Here is a 21036-nt window from a genome sequence, read left to right on the forward strand (position 1 = left end):
AATTAAAGAGAGAGCGAAAACCAAAAATTTTTCAAAGTATTTGAAAGACCACCATTAACACATCATCAAACTATGTTGTCACATCCATAAATTTTTAAAGTAATTTAATTGCAGAAGCAAAAGAATCATTAAATCTAAACTAAAAATAATTGGATACGAAATGATTCCAACATTACATTTAAAGACAAAAGCTGCAATTAGCCTAAACTGCACCCGGGAGAGCTGATCTAGTCAAATTTCAAGAGCATTTCTTTAAAGGTGTAGCAAGAACTTTATGCTTAAAATTTCTACAGGTAAATGCTGTTTGAGAGATACATACTTTGACCTCTGTTGTGTTCTTGTCACTAACAGGCGATTTGCTCGCAGATCTCTCAAAGATAGCCTTAAGCAACTCTTTTTCGTTCTTTCTTTTCCTCTTGATAGCCTCTAGGTCCACTGACACATCTGCAGGATCCTTCTTATGGGGCTTAGGACTGAAGAAAAACTTGAAGGCATCAAATGCACTATCTGTGCCTTTACTGCTGTCATTTGGCTCAATGTCATCCTGTGCAACATTCCCTGCTAAGACCTCTTCCTCTGCTTTGAGGTCTACGATGTCCTTGAACTCTTTATCTTTACTGTCCTCATTCTTGGCATCATCAAAAGTTAGGAGCCGCCACAACCGGTTCTTGGGCTCAGAAACATCTTTGGGTACAGCTTTCTTTTTGGGGGAAGAGGTACTAGCTAGTTGCTGTTCAAACTTAGCTTTGTTGACATGCTGTTTTAGGCTCAGCAATGCTCGGTCAGCGTCCCTTTGCTTGATCTCAGACACAGTTTCTCTCTCTTCCCCCACAGCACCCTTCTTCAGCACTCGTAATCCACTGAACAAGGCTGGCAGCTGGAAGGGCTCCCTGGGTGTGGATGTAGCAAGCGATCTGGGAGGGTCCGTGGTGGTCCTCTTGGTTGCAGGCGTACTCTGTCTCCTGCCTTGTGAAGGAGGAGAAATAGCACTTGGCACAGAGTCAGTTGGGGACTCTTCCTGGTATGTACATGAATGGCTCTTTGTCACACTGCTCCCCGGCTGAGGAGCTGAGTCTGTAGAGGTAGGGCTTGTGCAGTCGTAGGACTCTATTGAACTGGTGCCACTGATTTCTTCAACCGAAACAGATGTAGGTGGTTGAGCTGTTCTCCAGCCCCTTTGATGAGGAGAAATTAGATCCTCTGAGAGCAATGAAGAGTCCGAGCAATTTCCACTCGAAGAGGGCATATGAAGAGAGTCCTCAGTCATATATGATGAAGAAATTTCTTCATGGTCACTCGAGTCTACAGGCACATCTGGATAGGTATAGCTCCTTGCAGTAGAACTACAGGCAGCTGACACATTTGAGCCCATATCTACAGCTTTGTCACCTAGGCTGCCAAGATCTGCACACTCCCAAGAGCTCTCGGACAGAATTTTTTGCTTCGAATTGCCTGACTGGAGAGAAGAGCAGTCTAGCTGCCTGTCGAGCCGTCCATTATAACATGACTTCTTTAGAACAGAGATGTCTTTCAGAGATCGCTCCAAAATACTTTTGGCTGTGAAGTCTGCCGTAGACATATCACTCCCCCTATCAAGCCAGAGCACCTGATCCGAGTTACAATCTGTCTCTTTACCCTTATGAAGCGAGAAGGATGTCTCAGTGGGCTCCTGTTCATCAGACCGGCCAAGGATGCTATCATTTTCTTCTTCATTTTCTGTGTCACTGTAAGTCTCCACTCTGGTTACCTGCACCAAATCTGAGTCTGCCACAACAGGGGAAGAAGTGGAAAAAGGCCTTCTCCAAGATGAAAAGGGGGAGCATATCAGAACTTCCTCCTTACAGGATTCAATCTCCCAAGATTCAACTGTTCCCTCAAAAGTACTGCTGGCATCATGTTTAAGTGCTGTTCCTGGAGGATCTATGCCGACAACACTATTACAGCTTTTCTTAAGTTTACCATTGTTTACAGGGTGTAAACATGACTCTTCCTCAGGCAGTGTTCGGAATGACTTAAGCACTGCATTTTCCCCTGCTTGCCGCTCAGAGTCTGCCCTCAAAAACATAGTGTAGGACAGCAGATTGCCCCGGGTTGGATGGTAGAGTAACCCAGTGGATTCTTCTCCTGAATGTCAGGATAAGTGTTAACACATTCTGTAATTAGGGATCATTTAACAGATTTCCCTAAACCACTTCCCCAAACCATTTCAAATCCAACTGGCCGGGTAAATTCCACAAATCACTAAGGTGTATCCAGTTAGTGTCACAAAATACCCTTTTTTCCACCTGTATGTGCTACAGTTCCATTTGGTTGAGTACACAAAAGCCTTTTGTGAGGGCAAATACTTTGGTTCCTCTCACCCACACCAGCAGTGCTTCAATTACTGCCTTGTAAAAGACCCTCTTATCTTCCTTTCTTTTGGTACGGAAAGCTGCATTGCAGCTGTACTCTGTTCTCACAGCAAAAACTTCAGGCTTTTCCACAACATTATTTTGGATCCTTCAGCCAAAGAAAAAAATAATCCAGTGCTTCCAAGATTCATCTGACAATCCTAGCCACAACAAATTTCTTGTGATTAAAATACAGTCCCCATTTTTATAATCTCTCTGGATAGCTAGGAATTTGAAGTTGCTTAGTAACACACACTGCGAACACTGTGAAAGAAAAAGCTACACGTCATTCCAGTTGCAAGCAAGCAGGGTGGTCCAGAAATCTCCTCAGCGTAGTCTTTCAGTCTGCAGTTCAAGCTAGCCTCCTTTCTGCTCCTTGAGAATGTAAGAGTTTGTCTGTCCAACGGAGAAAGTTCCTTGCTGCTTATGAGAAAGCCACTCAGGCTTGGTGTGTCACACTCGTTTACCTATGCTTCTGTTTCTCCCTCCCTTATTTTCCCCTGCCTACTTCCTGGGAAAGAACTTTAGCAGCAGGTGTCCTATTACTTAAACATACTTCCTTATAATGGCGTCGGGTACAGCCTCCCTTCCTCCCTTCCTCTCTCTCCTCACCTCCCTCTCCCTCGCTCCCTCTCTCTCTGTCTTTCTTTCTGCTCCCCCTCCTCTCTCTCTCTTAAGCTCTCTGAGTTGCTAATCTCCTTCAGAGTCAGGTGGAGTAGGCAATGCTGCTTCACTCTGCACACAATATTACAACACCGGCATTAAGCTGCTCTGGTTAAGCCACTAAGACCACGCCTCTGCTTTTCTACACTGCCACATCAACAAACTGGCTAGCCTGTTAGCCAAAGCTTTAGTATGTTTCTGATGTTTTGAAGAGCACAATTTTTTGAGAAAGGAGTCTAGAGGTCTTGTTTCAAGTGGCTATGTAAAAGAAAGTCTAATATACCTGCACAGAAAAAGGCAAATCAATTTAATTGCAAATTAGCACTGGAGGATTTTATTTACTGTAGTCTAATACCTTTCTTTAAATACTAGGCTTTGAAAAGGGTTCTATTTAGCACCAAAAAGGTTTTTTTTTTTTGCCATCAAGTTTGTAACAATGGACAAACCCTTTTTGGTGCTATTTAGAATTTTTAAGTCTGTAAGAAAAATATAGAGCTAACATCATAAGATAACAATGTCAGTGTGCGTGAGACTTCAGTAACAATGTTACATGATTGGATCGTATTAATTCTTTTTGATGTCTGATATACAGTATTTTCTGTCTGTATCAGCCCAATGTCTATATACCAATCAATGCCATCTCTTTTTCATGGTGTCACGGTGTACATGCATATTTTGTGTATTCATTCAATTTCATTCTAACAGAACTTAGACAAAACATCATAAGCTGAAAGTCCTGTCATATTGGGACTGCTTGATCATTTCTCATGTCTGTACTGTTGGCATTTCAAGGTTTTTTAAGGGCATTGCTGTTCTAATTGTACCACATTCCATGCAGGAACTCTAGAGCTTAGGGCTCTAACATGGTTTCCAAGGAGATCTGGCAAGCTATATTTAAAGCTGGTGAGTCGTGTTTTGCAGGTCTTAAAAGGTAACCTGTTAAGGTCTTTATGATTGTTTTCACTAGCCTGACATTCAGCAAAATTAAAATTTTAATCTAAGAAACGGCTATTTTGTTGTGCTGCCACGTTCATGGAACTCAAAGAGGGTTAAAACAGAGAAACAGAGAAAAAAAAAGTGATATATGCCTAATATCATTAGCATTTTGATAAGAAATGTCACAAATTGACACTGGATAAAAGGCTTAAGCCTTGCAACATATACTTAATTCCTAGGCTTATACTGAGGTGATGTGTGGATCAAAAGCAACCTAATCCTCAAAGCAGACCCACTTGCCGCTCTTACATAAGAATAGTGTTGTAGTTTCGCCTAGGTTTTTCTTTTGACTTCAAAAAGCACTACTCTCTTGGTACTACTGTACATCTCTGAAAGGCTTTGACCGAGACGCACCGTCCAATATGCATCTGAAATCTAGGTGTGTCTGTCTGTCTGAGAAAGAGCCTGCAATGCTCATACCTTTTGAAAGGTCATATCTAAATGGCTGACATTTAGGTTAAGGGTCCTATTAAGAATGAATGTGAAACAACCGCAACAGAAAAATAAACATTATGATAACCAACAAGTCTTTCAGCAGAAACAAGTGAATTGACAATCAATCATTTCAGTGGAATAAAGCTAAAACTGTTTCTTCTGAAGATATTTGATCTACTCTACTGACCACACCTTCTCTATCTTTTTGCTAGGATCAGAGCTAAGCTGCATTCTCTTGTTTTGTCAAGAATATGCTGGTGCTGTGTTGGGAGTGTACCGTTTTGATTGCATGGGGTGTGTGTGGACACGCACACACGCACTTAAGAGAACAGGGCTGAGCTTGTGCTAAACAGTGTTAAGCACATGAGGAGCTTTAGTGGACACTGTCGGCAAGGCTGAGAGAACTCCTCATTAAATTGAAATTCCATCGATTAGTTTTCATCGTTTAGATGTAAACAATGTCATTCAGGTTTGATGTGAGATGCATAATTCTAGAGAAACTTGCTGAGTCTGAAATTAGACATCTGAAGCACATAATGCCTCCAAAAGCTGCATCACAGTAAATTATAATACAAAATAGTTATGAATACGCTGCAGGGTGCCTGCGACATTTTTGATATAGTTTTGCCCTAAAATGTTTCAATTTAAAATCCCTTCATAGCAGAGAGGCATGTGCAGGGCATTTAAGGTACAATGGACCTCAAAGAAAAAGTTTCTTTCCAAATTGAATGCTATTTTATTATCATTACATTTAAAACTCAGTACACATGTGTAGGTTCTACATATATATATATATATATATATATATATATATATATATATATATATATATATATATATATATATATATAAATATATATACATACATACATAAATATAGAAATAAAACAGCTACATTTGCATTGTAAACATTGCTACCCCTGGTTCATTTTACCACCATTATGAAGAAAATAGTAAGTTTCTTGACAGTGCACTACTTCACATCAAATCAAACTGACTTTGTTTACATCCCAACAGCTGAATTATGCAGAAAGTTTGCCTGAAATTGAGAAATACCATCAACACTTTGAAAGACATCATGAATGATGAGTGTGTATGCAGGATAAACACTTGGGCCCACTGAAAAAGCAGCATCTCTCTTTCTAACATGATTCAGCTCTTAAAACAGAATCCTTACACAGCTGATCTCAGTCTAAAAAGAGACTTCTTTTTCCATAACTGTAGCAAGTCTCCAGGCACGCATAGATAAGCGTGTTTATGAGTTTTTGGGTGTAACATACACACCCACAGAAAATATTATTTTGTTCTACTGGTTTGGAAGAATGCAAATGAACCACTGTCTGCAAGCAAATAAATAATAAAAAAAATATATTATATCACAGACAGAACAAATCAAAGTTAGCTAGTTGTTTTGAAGTTTGTTTCACCTACTAGGAATTGTATCTATCTATCTATCTATCTCTCTATGTATAAATATATATATATATATATATATATATATATATATATATATATAATAATCATAAACATCCACTTTAAACACTAGTTAATTACTACTTTAGATTATATATTAGTAAACATAAAAATTAAATGAGTATTTTGGGTTTTTTTTCCTTTTTTTTTTTGGTGAAACATCACCATACCTCAAACCATACCATTATTACAAATGAAAGCGTTTAGTTTTTATACATGAAGGAGTCATGAAGTAGTCATGACCACCCATGTTAACATAAGGAACTTTTCTTTCAGGAATGCATTCATTTAATAATTGATCATTCTATATGCCATGTCAGCATACACTTTATATACTCCTAAATCTAGCATCAGCATAAAGAAAAGTGGGGGTGGGATTCTACACGACTGCATGATTGTGGAGGTACTGTACCCAGCCACACTAAAACACATGACAAAGATGAGCTTAGGGGTTTGAGTATGTGCGTATGAGTGTATAACTTCATGTCAGGTTTCTTTCTTCCGCCGTGTTTCTTTTCTTCCATATCTCCAGCCATGATTCTTGTTTCACTTACTGTAAGCTCAGGTTTCGGGTGATATGGTGTGTCTCCAATGATATCATCCTCTGGCGGTGTGATCCTCAGAAAGTCAAGGCGGTCAGGTCTGGTCGCTCGACATAGGGGCTCGTGGGAAACTGAGTCGTCACCTTCTAACAACCAGACGTCATCTTGTCTCAAAAGGTGGTCCTCTATAGGAAACAAAGACAAACACAGCATCAAAATGAAGCAAAATGCAATCCGTTTTTGGTGATTTGCTTTTAAAAATATATGATTTTAGAAAACTTTTATAGACATTATCTTTTATGCCTTCTAAATATTTTTAGAATGGAACAATTTGATCATCACACTTGCAGTAACACTGCTTATACTGCCAGTCTTTTAATGGACAGTTCTGGTATAGAAGTACATCATTTTGTATATAGAGGACAATCCCCACACTTCATAGGCAGAATATTCTGCATAAAAATTATATCCAAATCATGCGCATCAGAGTTTGTACTATTACAGCATATTTTCTGTACACTCCACAAATATTCCTTTCTGAAGAAATCGAACATTACTTGTTAATAAACAGTTTTTTAATCATTTTGGCTAACACCTTCCAATAGTTCTTACATAAAAGACCACAGAGATTAGCAGAGGTTCTGTGATTCTGTGTCATTTCACAACTGGCTCCTTACAATTAAATGTCATTTATGTTTTATAACATTTTAGTGTTTGCCCCAAATAAACAGACCTTGATGGTATTTTAAAGAACACTGTAATCTTGTAACAAGAAGTATTGGAATATGAGTAAATTCTTGAAATATAGATCAAACTTAAATTACAACTTAAAAGTGATTGAGCACAGTCATTTAACGCCACAGTCACTGAGTCAAAACACTGAATCCAAAAAGAAGGAATACACTGATAATATTTCAGCAATATAAACAGGGTTAACTTGCAAATGCATGGTTGACTAGCCACTTTTAAATAATGTCAGCGAGCTAGTTGGCTATATGCACCTCAGTACATGAACATTTCTGAGAAAGTAACGTTATACATTAACAAATCAAGGTATAATCAAACTTATAAACGAGACATTACAATAAACCGTGAAAGCCAAAGCAAAAAAAGCTCTCAAGCCATTATGCTAACTAGTTGGCTAATAGCATGTTTACAAATAAGGCTAACCTAGCTTTCCTAGCTAAATTAACACTGTGGCTGCATATATGAGTTAATAACTGTTACCGTGCAACATTTATACTGAACTATATTATACAGCTATCGTTTGGAACCTGTCTGAATTTACTACAGAGGTACATTATTAAGTAGCTTCGCTCCCTCATCAGCACGGCGCTGTTTCTCTCACCAGCCGTGCAGTTTAATGTGACGGTTAAAGGGTTAAATGCAGCGCCTGCTTGTAACTAAGACATAAACTCCAGCGGTGGGAACCTAAAGCTGAACTCGGGTTCACGGCATGCTGGGTGCGGGTGATGGTGGGGAGTCGACTCCAAAAGAATCGATTCTTCGACTCAACACGGCTGGGAGACGGTGTCGACTCTTGGCCAATGACTCCAAGAGTCAAAATGCTTGGTGTCAACCAACTCTTCGACTCCGTTTTTCACCTTTTTATTGTAGGCTAAACTTTTTATTGTTGGCAAAACATATAACACACCATCAGAAAAGACGCATATAAAAATATGCATATTACAATGTCCATATCTATAAAAAACTGCTAGGATGACATGCATCGCTGCATAACAAACATGCTTTAAGTGTGCTTAAAGCTTCTTATCGCCATTTTTAAAATGTAATTGGCGCGAGGGGCGTTTTGACGGAGGCGAGTGTAAACGCAGGAAAGAGTGAACGTGACTAGCGTGCGTTTGTTTTCCAACCCGACTTTGAGCGACGCCATGGCCGCTCGCCGGCCGCTGTGAGCACCAGACATGTTTTCGACGTGCTGCACTGCAGCTGTACATTTCTCATGATCTGGGTTGAAATAAACAGTGATTAGAAACACCACAAGGAACGAAGGATAAAACCGAAAACACGGAACACAGTGGAAAATAGGAGGAAGCTGAGATTTCCTTCGTTTTCACAGCCTCCTTTTAAAATTTACGCTCCACTTTAAACAGCGCTGCTGCGTCTCTCAAGTGAAGCGCCGCGGTAAATTCGGCCCCCTCACTGCGCATGTCGAGATCATGACGTCTTCAGTTGCCGCTGCTCTACGGCGCTTAGATCGGCTTCCCTCGGTTATGTTTGTACCGCTATTCGGTCCGATTCCTCGCGGTTAACGGATTATCACGTTGTTTGTAAAATGGCTTGTAGTTAAACACGTTTTAAAGTGTAAAATGTGATGTTAGCAGATGTTTAATGCTCAAACACTGCAGGGGCTTCATTGCTAATGCTAGCTTTGCCTCCGTTTTTAACTCCTCCGAATAACAGATTTATTTCTGATTTAATTAATTGAATTAGTGATTTTTAAGGTGCATTTATGTCCCGTATCCTCATCAGTCTGGCTAAGCTGTTAGACTGCGCATCTCAGCGCACCGAGGAGGTTAGTTTCCCTGTAGTCTCTGAATGAAGTCTTACTGTTATGGTACTAATGTAACTTGTCTTTACAGTAACTTATTCATATTACATCACCTTTACACTGAGAAAACAGGGGGAACATCTTTAACTAGAGTACTTTTGGCGAAGAGGTCACTAAAATAAACAACAGACCTCATTTAATATCTATAATATACAGAGTGAAACAGTTAGTAGTTACAGACTAGCTACCCACCTACAATATGGATATGAGGCAAATTATGGTCAGTATAGCTGGCTATTTGGGTATTTGCCACACATTGTTATTGTCAGTGAAAAGACCATATAGTGTTGATCATAATACTGTTTTACATCCCTCAGTTCTTCAACCTGTAGATGGAAATTCAGGGGCAGGTGTCCCGTTGAAGGCCAGTCAGATGAGAAGATTTTTACCAGTTAAAAATCTAATTGAATTGATTGATTGATCTCTCATTATTTCATTGGGTTCTTGCAAATCTGAGTTCAGTGAAAATAATGTGCTGCTAAACACAGGAATGAAAGGATAGCTGAGTAAACTGAGAAGACTGAAGGAGCAGATCTGATTTAGGTTAGTCATCAAGAAGAAAGCAAGGGAGAGTTGTATAGACTTTCAGTTCAAATTAATACTGAATTTAATTGAACTAAATTGAGAAAGTAACCTTGAAATTCTGTCACCTATCTTATTGAACATGCTTCCAGAGCAGAATCGCACAATTTATGATGGATACAACTGAGACAGAACTGATATATAATCTGTGTGTTTTAATAATATATTTAGGACCTTGCAGTTTATCTTAGGGAGAGGAGATAGCATTGCATAGTAGTTACGTCATATTAGCTCTGTGTTTAGTACAAACTACAAAGAGACAGATCTACTGTGTGCCATTCAGATCATTTAGCCATTTGTGGCACTTTTTCTGGCTGTTGCTCTTTTAAAAGGTCTTGATAAACAGACATTTTGGGACAATTAAAAAATACAGCCCATGACATGCGAGTTGCCATGTTAAATAGAGTCCTCCTCTGTGTTTATAGCATGTAGACTGGCATATAGGCCAGTGACATGCGGGTTGCCATGTTAAATAGAGTCCTCCTCTGTGTTTATAGTATGTAGACTGGCATACAGGCCAGTGACATGCAGGTTGCCATGTTCAATAGAGTCCTCCTCTGTGTTTGTAGTATGTATTCCCTGTGGAATCCAGTTTTAGCTGGTGCATATTCTGTGCATACTGACACATTTAATCAACACATTTGTGGGAAATTGCATTGTCTTTAGTGTTTTGGTGTAATCATCGCTGTGTGAACAGATAAAACCTTGTCTAACATTTTTTCTGTAAAACTAACTGTATGGGATGCTACGTGCAACAATCTTTCTTTAAACCCTTCTTCATTCAAAAATTTCCATTGGTTTATTCTCAGTTTTGACATGTGTGTTTGGTTAGAATAAGACAATGCATTGTACATATACAACGACACACTGTGTATGAACTTGAGATTCTCATAAATGCAGACCGACATCCTTATTTATGTATAGTAAAAATGAATACACACATATTTGAACAAATTAAGCTGTTTATTTAGAATTTTTTGAGGCTGTCATTATCTGTGACAGCTGCGGCCACCATGGTGGACAAGGTGAGTAACACGAGAAAAGTAGATGACAAATGTGCTTAAAAGCTGTCAAATACATAACGATAAACATAATGGCACTTTATATTGATCCTCTTGTAGCCTACCTTTAGCAATTCTTGGAAACCAGAAAGATAATACATATATTTTTGCATTCTCCTGCATTCACGTTTAGGCCTTGTCCTGACAACTAACCTGGTTGGCCTTCTTTCTCTCTATGTATTGTAAATGAGCTCTGAGTGGAGCTCTCTGTAGATTTGTTTTGCATATTGACTGTACACAGTGCCAGTTTAAACCTTACATTTTTAGTAAAATGTACACAAATCTTTAATGTCAACATTTCCTCCTATGTTGACAAACATATTTCATATGTACAAAAAAAAAAGAGATTTCTCACCAGGAATCAACGAAATGTGGATGAGGGTTTGAAAAGGGGAAGGTGAAGTGAATGATAGTTGGCGCTATAGCTGGGAGTTGATTCCAAAAAGAGTGGATTCTCTGATTCCAGGAGTTTAGGACATTTCACACATCTTTGGATTTAATTCCACACTTGTTTATTTACACTCAACTATGCATTCCTACTGGCTGGACCGACTCCCAGTATGGTTATGGTGTTATGTTAAATGCTTTATTATTGGTCTAATACAAATGTATGTAAAACTACTTCTACATGCCTAAAATAGCATTACTCTATCTGATATAAAGCCTAAAACATGTAATGTTTGATCTCTTTCACTATTAATGTAACTTTGCAGACAACAAAATAAAAGTGAAAAACATGCCTGGATAACTGACAATGTGGCATGATGAAACTTTCTCAATTTCTCAAGAGAATTTCTCAAAAAAGGCTTTTGATAATAAAAAAAATAAACGAATAAGAGTGCCTTTGTTGATCGAGGCTTAATGATTTATTTAATTTAATTAAATAATATGAAAATTGTTTCTGATCAAAATGTGAGAATAAAAATGTCTGCATCACTGATATGCATTGGCCTAAAAATTGCAGAGTTCAGCTGTCCTTTTCCCATGTAAAAAGTGGGAGATTTTAAGCAAACTATGGGGTGGGGATTTTTTTGGACCTAGCAAACTTGCTGAAACAGAAAAAGAAGAAAAGATGAACCTTTTACTGTGTTGTTTTGTCTGTACCAGTGGCCTTTGCCAACTCTTAAAGTCAGTTCATTTTCAAGAAGTCCGCTTTTTTGCGAAGTGGAAAAATATCCAGTTTTTTCTTTGGGGGCAAACACAGCTTGTTTGAATGTATTCTTAAGCAATCGTTTTCCTAAGGGCTTACAGTGAATAAAGGATCTTCTAGGAAAGCACTGGCCCATATTAATACTAAACAGACTTTCCTGGGAGCACAGAGAATATGTCTATTTATAACCTGTTCTCTGCTGTCTCTGTCTGGAATCAGCAGGCTAACTCTGATCCAATAAAGCCATGCACCAAAATGTGAGCGGTCCAACAAAGCAAGGCCTGAACTCGACAGATTTATATGTCTGACCTGCTTCATGCAAAATGACAGCTTGATGCATTACTTATAGCATATGGCATATGCCTCAGTAAAACGGCCAGCCTCAAGCACAGGGACGCACTTCACTCAGCAACATCTGCAGTGATGCAGAGTAATGTTAGCATGGAGGCTAAAGGTGGAGGGAAACAGCATGGGATGCGAATCTTGAAACCATCAATTGCTCTGGCTTTAATGAAGAACATGTTCAAGAGGAAAAGAGCCTGTCTAGTGTTATTCATCACATAAGATAAAGATGTAGAGGAAAAGGTACCATGCATCAAGGGCAAATCACTTTACCAATTTCCTGCGGACTAAGAGGAAAAAATCTCCCAATGTTCGAGTGTTATTCGTCTGGTTAAGAAGCTGTTGATGGAATGATCTGTGCAGGGTTAGAGATGACTATATTGCTATAATATACAAGACTGCATTGCTATTTAATGAGCTATTGAATGAAAAACAAAAGCAGTCATACACTCTAAATACACTCAGTGACCAAAATATAATGGCCCAAATCTGTTATAATGCACAAATTGTCAGCCACCTTCTACCTCATTCGCCATCGTTTACTTTCTGACTACAGGAGCACTGATCACCAGATAGTATTAGAGTGGTGGATGGTTCTCAACACAGCAGCAACACTGATGTAGAAATGTGTGGCAGTGGTATAAGTGTATCAAGTGTAGTGATATTACTGGTTGAGGGTGGTTCACTGCCCAAGAGCAGCTCACTGGGCAGAAACTGACAAAATTGGTTGAGTCAAGGTGTACCTACAAGGTAGGTGGTCCTAATAAAGTGCCTTGTGAATTGATATAGTTGCAATGAAAAGAGCACTACAAGCAGCTACAAGTATTAATTAGTGGGCCTAGAGTCCTGTGCAAAAAGCAGAGAACACCTTTGGATTTCCAGCCAAAACAGCAATTAAGTGTAGTTTATTCGTTTTTCAGTGTCAAGAAAAAAGCAGAAAACATATTTAACAAAAATATTCATCAATGTAATATCAGTGATGTTTAGTATTTAGTATGTCCACTTTTTGGCTTTATAAGAGTTTCCTTTCTCTTTGAAAGTTCTGCAGCCACACCTCCAAAGTTCAGTCTTAGAAGATGGTTACATTTTCTGCTTCTAAGAATCAAAGTAATCCCCAAAACATTCAGTGATGTTGAGGTTCTGGGCTCTGGGGTGGTCAGTCCATGTGAAAATGATAGTGCATTCCATTAGAATGCATAATTAAACCAATTAATCTTTAATCTATAATGGACTTCAGTCTGTTTAGAAAATATCCAGTTCTGAGAAACACCAGCTTTTTTTCGTTTTTAAATGTATTTTCCCAGTAACAGCTTCCTGACAGCTACACATCCTTTCAGACCCACAGCACAGTTGTCTTCTCACAGTGGAAGGATGGATGGAAACACCTTTGGTAAAAGTAGAGCTTATTTTCTTCTCTCTCTCTGTAAGATGAAAGCTTTAAGTACTGTTTATGTGATGGTGTCAGTTTTGTTGCTCTACCAGGTCCAGTTGTTAGAAGTGACATTTTTTCTATATCTTTTAATTAATTTTTGAACTCCTGTTTTTTTTTCACTTATTTTTGTATGACACTGCTCTTTATAATGCAAATGAATTATTTTATGTCTAACCTACTCAGAATTGTCTATTGCATAACACCCAATAGTCATTTTGATTGGAAATTAAATAAATGAAGGGTGACTTTCATACAGTGCTGTATGTGAGAATGACTGTATTTTTAAATGCCTAGTTTAACCAATTAATCATTAATCCATAATGGGTTTTAGTCTGTTTAGAAAATATCGTCACCTACTCACGTACCAAGTATAAGAACACCTGCATCAGTGTGAGTGTATAGAACAGCTTATGAATATTTCATTGACATGTTCTGCTGTTGCTTGGTATGAACCCTTGAGGCACAGTGATGGCATTAAGCACTCTCTTCTGCACTCACAGTGAGCATTGTGGCTAAATGGCCATGGCTCTTCTCACCCTGGACTTCATCTTCACACTACACATCATCCTTCTCCCAGTGAAGTGCTCTGTATATCACTTGGTATAACATTCACATAAGACATATGTGCACTATTGCATAGACGTGCTGCAGTCTTTTACAAAATTACATCACACACCTCTCCCCTCCGAATTTATCTCACTTTTTTATAATAAATCTGTTTCATTTAATACATTGTTCTTTTCTATCTGTGCATTTTTCATACACGTGGGTCATAGCTAGGACCTTGTGGGCCCAGTGCACAATAAAATTAATGGCTCCCTTACAAAAACAAATGTTTTTACAAAAGTGACCTTCAATTAATAAAAAACTGACAGTGTAATTGCAACGTGACAAGACAGTGCAAGATGCCATACAGTTAATTAAGTGAAAAGTCATTGAGACCTTGAGGGCATGGGGCCTAATTTTATCCACACACCAGTGCGAATGCCCTGGCTCTGTCATACACCGTATGCATGCAATGTTACATACAGTAGTTTTTCCAGTGTTCAGAAAAGTGAAAATGTGTGTGTGATTGGTGAGGAGGGGGCATATATATATGTGTGTGTGTGTGTGTGTGTGTGTGTGTGTGTGTGTGAGTACAGTGGACTGAATTCATGTTGTGAGTTTGCTATATGCCTTCTTTTAATGCAGAATTACTCAGCATTGTCAGAAAACATTGTGTCTCAAAAAACTTTACAGTACAATGTAATTTTCCATTCGTCATGAACCTTTGACACAATGTAAAGGGCAGCTGTCATTTTCAAAAGTTATGTAAAACCACACACACACACACACACACACACACACACACACACACACATTTTCTAAGCTGCTTATCCTTCTGGGTCGTGGGAGGAGCTGGAGCCTATTCCAGCAGTAACTGGGTGAAAGGCAGGAAACACCCTGGACATACTGCCTGTCCATCACAGGGTGTAAAAAAATACAATAAAAAGGAACATATAAGGTTTTGTCCCAACAGCAGTTTTATATCACTCACAATGTGTGAGACACCAGAGATTTGATGTATTATGTGACCTTGCACCTTTTACACACTAATTTAAAAAGGCTAAACCTGCAGCGAATGTGAAAAAAATATGTACCTAATGCGCTTCTATTAGATCTATGTGCTTTTTAACACAGCAACTAAAAAGCAGGATTGTATTCTCCAGACCTCTGTGATTTTTTCTGTGTGGTGGGCGTATCTATGATCGAGCACCTGAAAGGAGTGAAGTCTGTGTTTACCAGTTAACCGTTTGGTACATACAACTTTCTGATGAGTACAACTTAAGTTGAGCTAACTCAAAAAAGCAGTAAAAGTGCTGTCCTATTATAAGCTGAAATTGTTTTTGTTGGATCTTTATTCAGTGTCTTCCTCTTCCTCAAAATAATTTATTGCTAATCCCCCTGCATTGGGTAAGACTTCCTTATGTCCGTAAGTTGGGGAGGAGGCACTTTTTACTCTGAAAATCCTGATCATGGAGGGCAGCGGCGACACTAGCATTCGAACATGTTCTTATGACTGGGCATTTAGGCTATGTTTACACAGCAGGTAAAAATGGCCTGAATCTGATTTTCTCACCAAATCCGATTTGTTTGTTTGGCTGTTCACACTATCTTCTAAATGTGATCTGTAACAATGCTTCACAAGGCTCGTCCAGAGGTAAACAGTCATGACGGCCAGTGAACGCCTGTCGCTCCCTGAGCTTTCAGTGTCGTCTTTCCCAGCATCACATGAGAAATTATAAAGTTCCAGTGGTTGACAGCTGGGCTCACCACCCACGTTGTATTTGAGTTCTCCGTGAAAAGGGCACGGTCACGGCCACTTCTTCGGTTCGTGTCCTCCGGCCGCGCCATTTCATTCGAAACCTCTTCAAACTCGGAGCGGCTGCGATGAGTTTCTTCTATTTTTGGTACAGAAACATCAGCCTGAATATTTATGAGCCTCAGCAGCACGAAATTATGACGAATGTCAAAAAGTCGCATGAATTCCGATCTGGCTGTTCAGACTGAGGCGCATTGCTGCAGAACGGATACGGATCGGATTTCAGTACCACATATGACATCGGAAGTGAAAACGTCAGATTCAGTGCGGTTTTTGCTGTTCACACTGCCACACAAATGACACATCCGTGTCACATGAGGAAAAAGATTTGAGCCACTTTTAGGCTTCGTTTACACAGCAGGTAGTGGCCGGAATCTTATCATTTTCCTCATGTGACACAGATGTGTTATGTGTGTTGCAGTGTGAGCGGCAAAAAACGCATTGAATCTGATTTTCAATTCCCATTTGAGACGATTTCATACGTGGTACTGAAATCCGATCTGCAGCAGCGCGACTCAGTCTGAACCGCCAGATCGGAATTCATGCGACTTTTACGTCAATCCAACTCGACATTCGTCATGTTTGAAGAGGATTCGGACGACACGCCGAGCGCGGCCGGAGGAGCCCAAGGCTGCAGATTCAGAGAACAGTTTAAAGAGGACACGAACTGAAGAAGTGGCCCTTTTCACGGCGAACTCGAGCACATTCTGGGTGATGAGCCCCGCTGTCAACCATCAGAACTTAATAATCGCTCCTGCGATGCTGGCGAAGCGAACCTGAAAGCTCCTGAAGCCACAGGCTCCTGACTGTTTACCTCTGGACGAGCACGTCACGTGAAGCACTGTTCTTCTGCGTATGCGGGTCGGTTTAGGAGCTGATCTGTTCAGACTGATGTCGCATACGGATCACTTTTGATGTGGATTTGGTGAGAAAATCAGATTCGGGCCACTTTTACCTGCTGTGTAAACACAGATCCACCACTTTAAAGTTGTAAAAGTCAAAACATCTCTTTGTCTCCAATGATTGCAAAGGTAAAAATGAGAAGTGGTGCAACTATCTAACCACCCAGTCATCAGGCCACAGGAGGTCATGAGTTCAAACCCCAGTAAAGCCCTGCACAATTGACTGTCTGATAGTAGGAAGCACTGTTCTCAAAAGTGACAACTTCTAACAAAGACTAAGTAGATTTAACTAAAAAAAAAAATCAATATTATTATTTTATAATTTAATATTTTATTTACACTATATTTATGCTCCAATTGCAAATCAGTATTCATAATTAAACAGAGACTCTGCTGTGTGGAGAAAGCCTGACTGGATTTAATAATGTTTCATTATGATAATGCATCTCTGGCCTGAGCTGGCCAGACCTTGAGATGCTGACTGTACTTTTGGTACTGTTCCAAATGCAAAGTCGAGCCTTTTCTAGACTGATTGCCTTTCTCCTTCTCACTCTGTGGCAAGTCACTCACAAACTCAAGCTCTTCATGAGCAGTTTAGGCCTTTTTCAGATTCACAGGTCCTTTAGCCCCTGACAAAAGCAACATCTCTTCAGCCATGCAGTGCAACCAGAGGTGTAACTGAAAGATTGAATTTGCAAACAAGATAAAAAGAGAACGCACTCCTTTTACCTTTATGTCAGTCAAGCAGTTCTATTCTGTCAGTGGACTCACCATTGGAAGTTATAGAGGGTCAAACAGTGCCACCTTTTGGACTGGAAGAGGTATGTTCACATAAACGTCAGTGATCCTGGAGTTGTGACTAAAGGCTCAATGTAGGCCACTGTTTCCCAGACCAACTTTTATGATACTTCAGTATTATATTGCATTGTTTAGCAAAAGAAGGGCTTGATAAGTGGTTGTTGAATTAAATCAGGTACTCTGAGACAAGCACACATTGCTAGAAACAGCACTGGGAAATGGTGATGTAGCCTAAAAACGTCTGAATCTGACGTAACACTTAATAAATAAACAGGACTAACTAATATCTGAGTCTATGTGTGCAGTGGGGCCATATTTTATATTGCTTGCTTGTTTATTGCAAGATGCAATTTCTTATTAAAAAAGAACAAGGCTAGCCTAATTTAATACAGAATCTACAGGATAAATCACTGATGTGTCTGCAGACTTTCATTTTAATGAGCAAACAGTAGTTGTAGAAAAATGCTTCTACAGCAGTGACTTGCCATCTCAGTTCTAGGAACTATGGAGCTGATAACTGATAAAATCGGTTATTGCTTTTTTAACTTGCCTTGCCCTCGCGATGATAGTAAATAAAGAAAAATAAATAAAACCAAATGAATAAAAATTGGTCTGTGCAAAACTATGGCAGCTTTTCTATTTTAGGTTAATTTCTTTGGGTTAATTAATGTTATTTTAATATAAATCAACAAAACTTGTTATTTGACAGGGGTGTTCACATTTTAACATATGACTGTAGACAACAGTAAAGATTACTCTACTCTCCATCACCAACTAAGGAACTATACACATACTACTAAGGATTATACAGATTTTGATTCTAGCATAGATTTACCACAGCTTTATCAGTTTCAAGATTTCATACAAAAAAGTAGTGTAGGTTCATTGTTGGTTTTGGACAGTACATCAAATTTGTGTTGTAGACATCTCAACCCCTTGCTGATAAGTTTCTTGGTGCATTTAACATTAATCCACTTTGTTTACATTCTCAACAATTGAATTGCACGAACATTTTAAAAATGAATTAAATGCCTGTTTAACATCCAGTTGTTGTCCACGTTTGTTTGGTTGGAAATCACTCACATTGCCAAACTGGTGCATTATAAACAGGGACATGGAAAGTGCTTTCAGGACTGCAACTGTTAAAAATAATATTAATAATAAAACATTTTGAACTGAAACCGAATAATTAGGAGAAGACCCATATGTGCTTGTTTAAGAGCGGAGTTTGTGTTGTTATAATTTCAAAATCTGCGCTAGTATCTGTGCACGTTTATTAATTGCAGTGCACCAGAAACTGTTGGCCACCTTAGGGGCGTCCCTAAAACTCATGCAGGTGGAGGTGCAAAGAGAGAAAGTCTAGGCAGAGTTACAGGCCAGTTGCAAAGCAGCCTAATAATGCCTTTTTAAATGTAAAAATAATCAACTATCATGTAAATTGTTTTTATGAACCTTTATATCTCCCACTCAGAGTGTGTTTAGTGTTAAATCTAGGTGTGTGACTGTGGGCGTGACAAAATCTGTTACTGCTCCACATATTAACAGTCTGATTGTTGAGTCACCTCTCAGCGAATTTGCATAAAGTTTGGCTAGAATGAGCAGAAAGAGGATGTGAGCCAGTGTCTAACGTGTCAGTTATATGTGTATGTCTCTCGTCTCATTGTAGTAACGTATGACAATTTTTTTAAAAAATCACATAAAAAAAGGAAATAATTGTGTATGACCTCATCACTCAAGTCACATATACGCTAAAATTTCTGCACCCCAAACTTAAAACACCTTCCTGAATCCCTGATTATAAAGGATGAAGTAACATTAGGAACTATCCCTGATGGTAATTACATTAGTAAGGCTCTGTAGCTCTCACATATGGTACTTCAAAACTGAATCTGGATCCCAAGTATATCATTTCATTCATTTTCCCCTCACTAACCCACTTGACTCACCTCATCAGCAAATTATCAAGCAGTTTATGAGATGGGTCAAGTGTGTTTGAGCAGAAAAACAAAAAGATTTTCAAAACACGAGGTCTTGGGAACTTTTATACTGAAGTGTATTCACTGTGTATGAGTATGATTGGAATAAACTGGCTCTGATATGGAGAGTATTAGCAGAAATCTTCCTTATTTGAGTCACATGCCAGCTAGTTCAAAGCTAGCATTATTCAGAGGGCCTCTTGATTGTTGCTCTGTAGTTCCTGAGCATTCTGGGTAGTTACAGAGCTTGTACAGAGATCCCTCAGATATTAACCCTTGACAATTGCTGGCCATTTTGAATCTCTTGCAGTCACCTTTAATATCTTCCAATAACAGCAATATCTTTTAACAATTCCAGCAGTAGATGAAGTACAATAATTCGGTACTTGTATTAAAGTAGTTGTACCTTTGGTAAATACTACTAGAGTGAAAGTACAATCATCCTATCTATATTTCCTTTCAAGTAAAAGTTCAAAAGCATTGCTTGTGTATGTACTTAAGTCTCTAAAGTAAAAGTACTTTGTTCTTTGAGTTATATTTTGATGAACAAGTTCTACTAAGGACAATTGTATGACTGCACCCATGAGCAAGATTTTTATCTGTGGAGTTTTCCTTAATAGAATTTGTCCATCAAAATGAAATTATACAAGATCTATAATAAATCAATGTGCTTTTACTTTAGATGCTTTAGGAAATTCACAAGGAAGTACTACTCAGGCAGAAGTGACATTCTATAATTCTATAATGTATGTATGTATTGTTTGTAACAGTTCTGGAAATAACAATTTTTTGAATTGAAAAAATTGGATGACTTGTAATAGAAAACCCATTTTAATTTCTCTTATAAAGGTTGTATTAATCATCATTTGTGCTATATCTTACTTCACCTTTATACCTAAACTTCACCTGTATATGAGCTTGTTGGACAAGCAAACCATGGGCATAAATGTAGAGTTGCACCTCCCCCTTTGCAGCTATAACAGCCTCCACTCTTCTGGGAAGGCTTGCAAAAACATACATTCATTCAGTCAACAGAGCATTTGTGAGGTCAGACACTGATGTTGAACAATAAGGTCTGGCTCACAGTTGGGCCTTCCTTTGTGCCCAGGGGGTCTTCCCTAAACTGTTGCCACAAAGCTAAAATGTCTTTGTGTACTGTACAACTAACACTACTCTTGACTGAAAGGGACTGAGCCCAAACCCTGAAAAACAGCTCCAGACCATTATCCCTCCTTTACTCTTGGCAATATGTATTGAGGTAGGTAGCATTCTCTTGACACGAGCCAAACCCAGATTTGTCCATCAGACTACCAGATAGTGAAGTCTGATTCATTAATCTAGAGAACACGCTTCCACTGCT

The 21036-nt window shown here is 38.9% G+C and overlaps 1 protein-coding gene across 3 annotated transcripts in view; it reads right to left on the reverse strand.

Annotated features, from left to right (window-relative positions):
* The window catches only part of LOC108430666 (formin-1-like), a 107152-nt gene that overhangs the window by 65143 nt on the left and 20973 nt on the right, over positions 1–21036 (reverse strand). For 2 of the 3 annotated variants that reach the window (XM_017703292.2, XM_037542176.1), the window contains exon 3: positions 6512–6684. In XM_017703292.2, coding sequence (XP_017558781.1) covers positions 6512–6684 — 173 coding nt within the window. Of the gene's footprint in view, positions 1–319; positions 2983–6511; positions 6685–21036 lie in introns of those variants that run through there. The other variant, XM_017703293.2, reaches the window with a different exon arrangement.

Source organism: Pygocentrus nattereri, chromosome 10 (genome assembly GCF_015220715.1).
Source record: "Pygocentrus nattereri isolate fPygNat1 chromosome 10, fPygNat1.pri, whole genome shotgun sequence".
In the NCBI taxonomy this organism is placed as follows: Eukaryota; Metazoa; Chordata; class Actinopteri; order Characiformes; family Serrasalmidae; genus Pygocentrus; species Pygocentrus nattereri.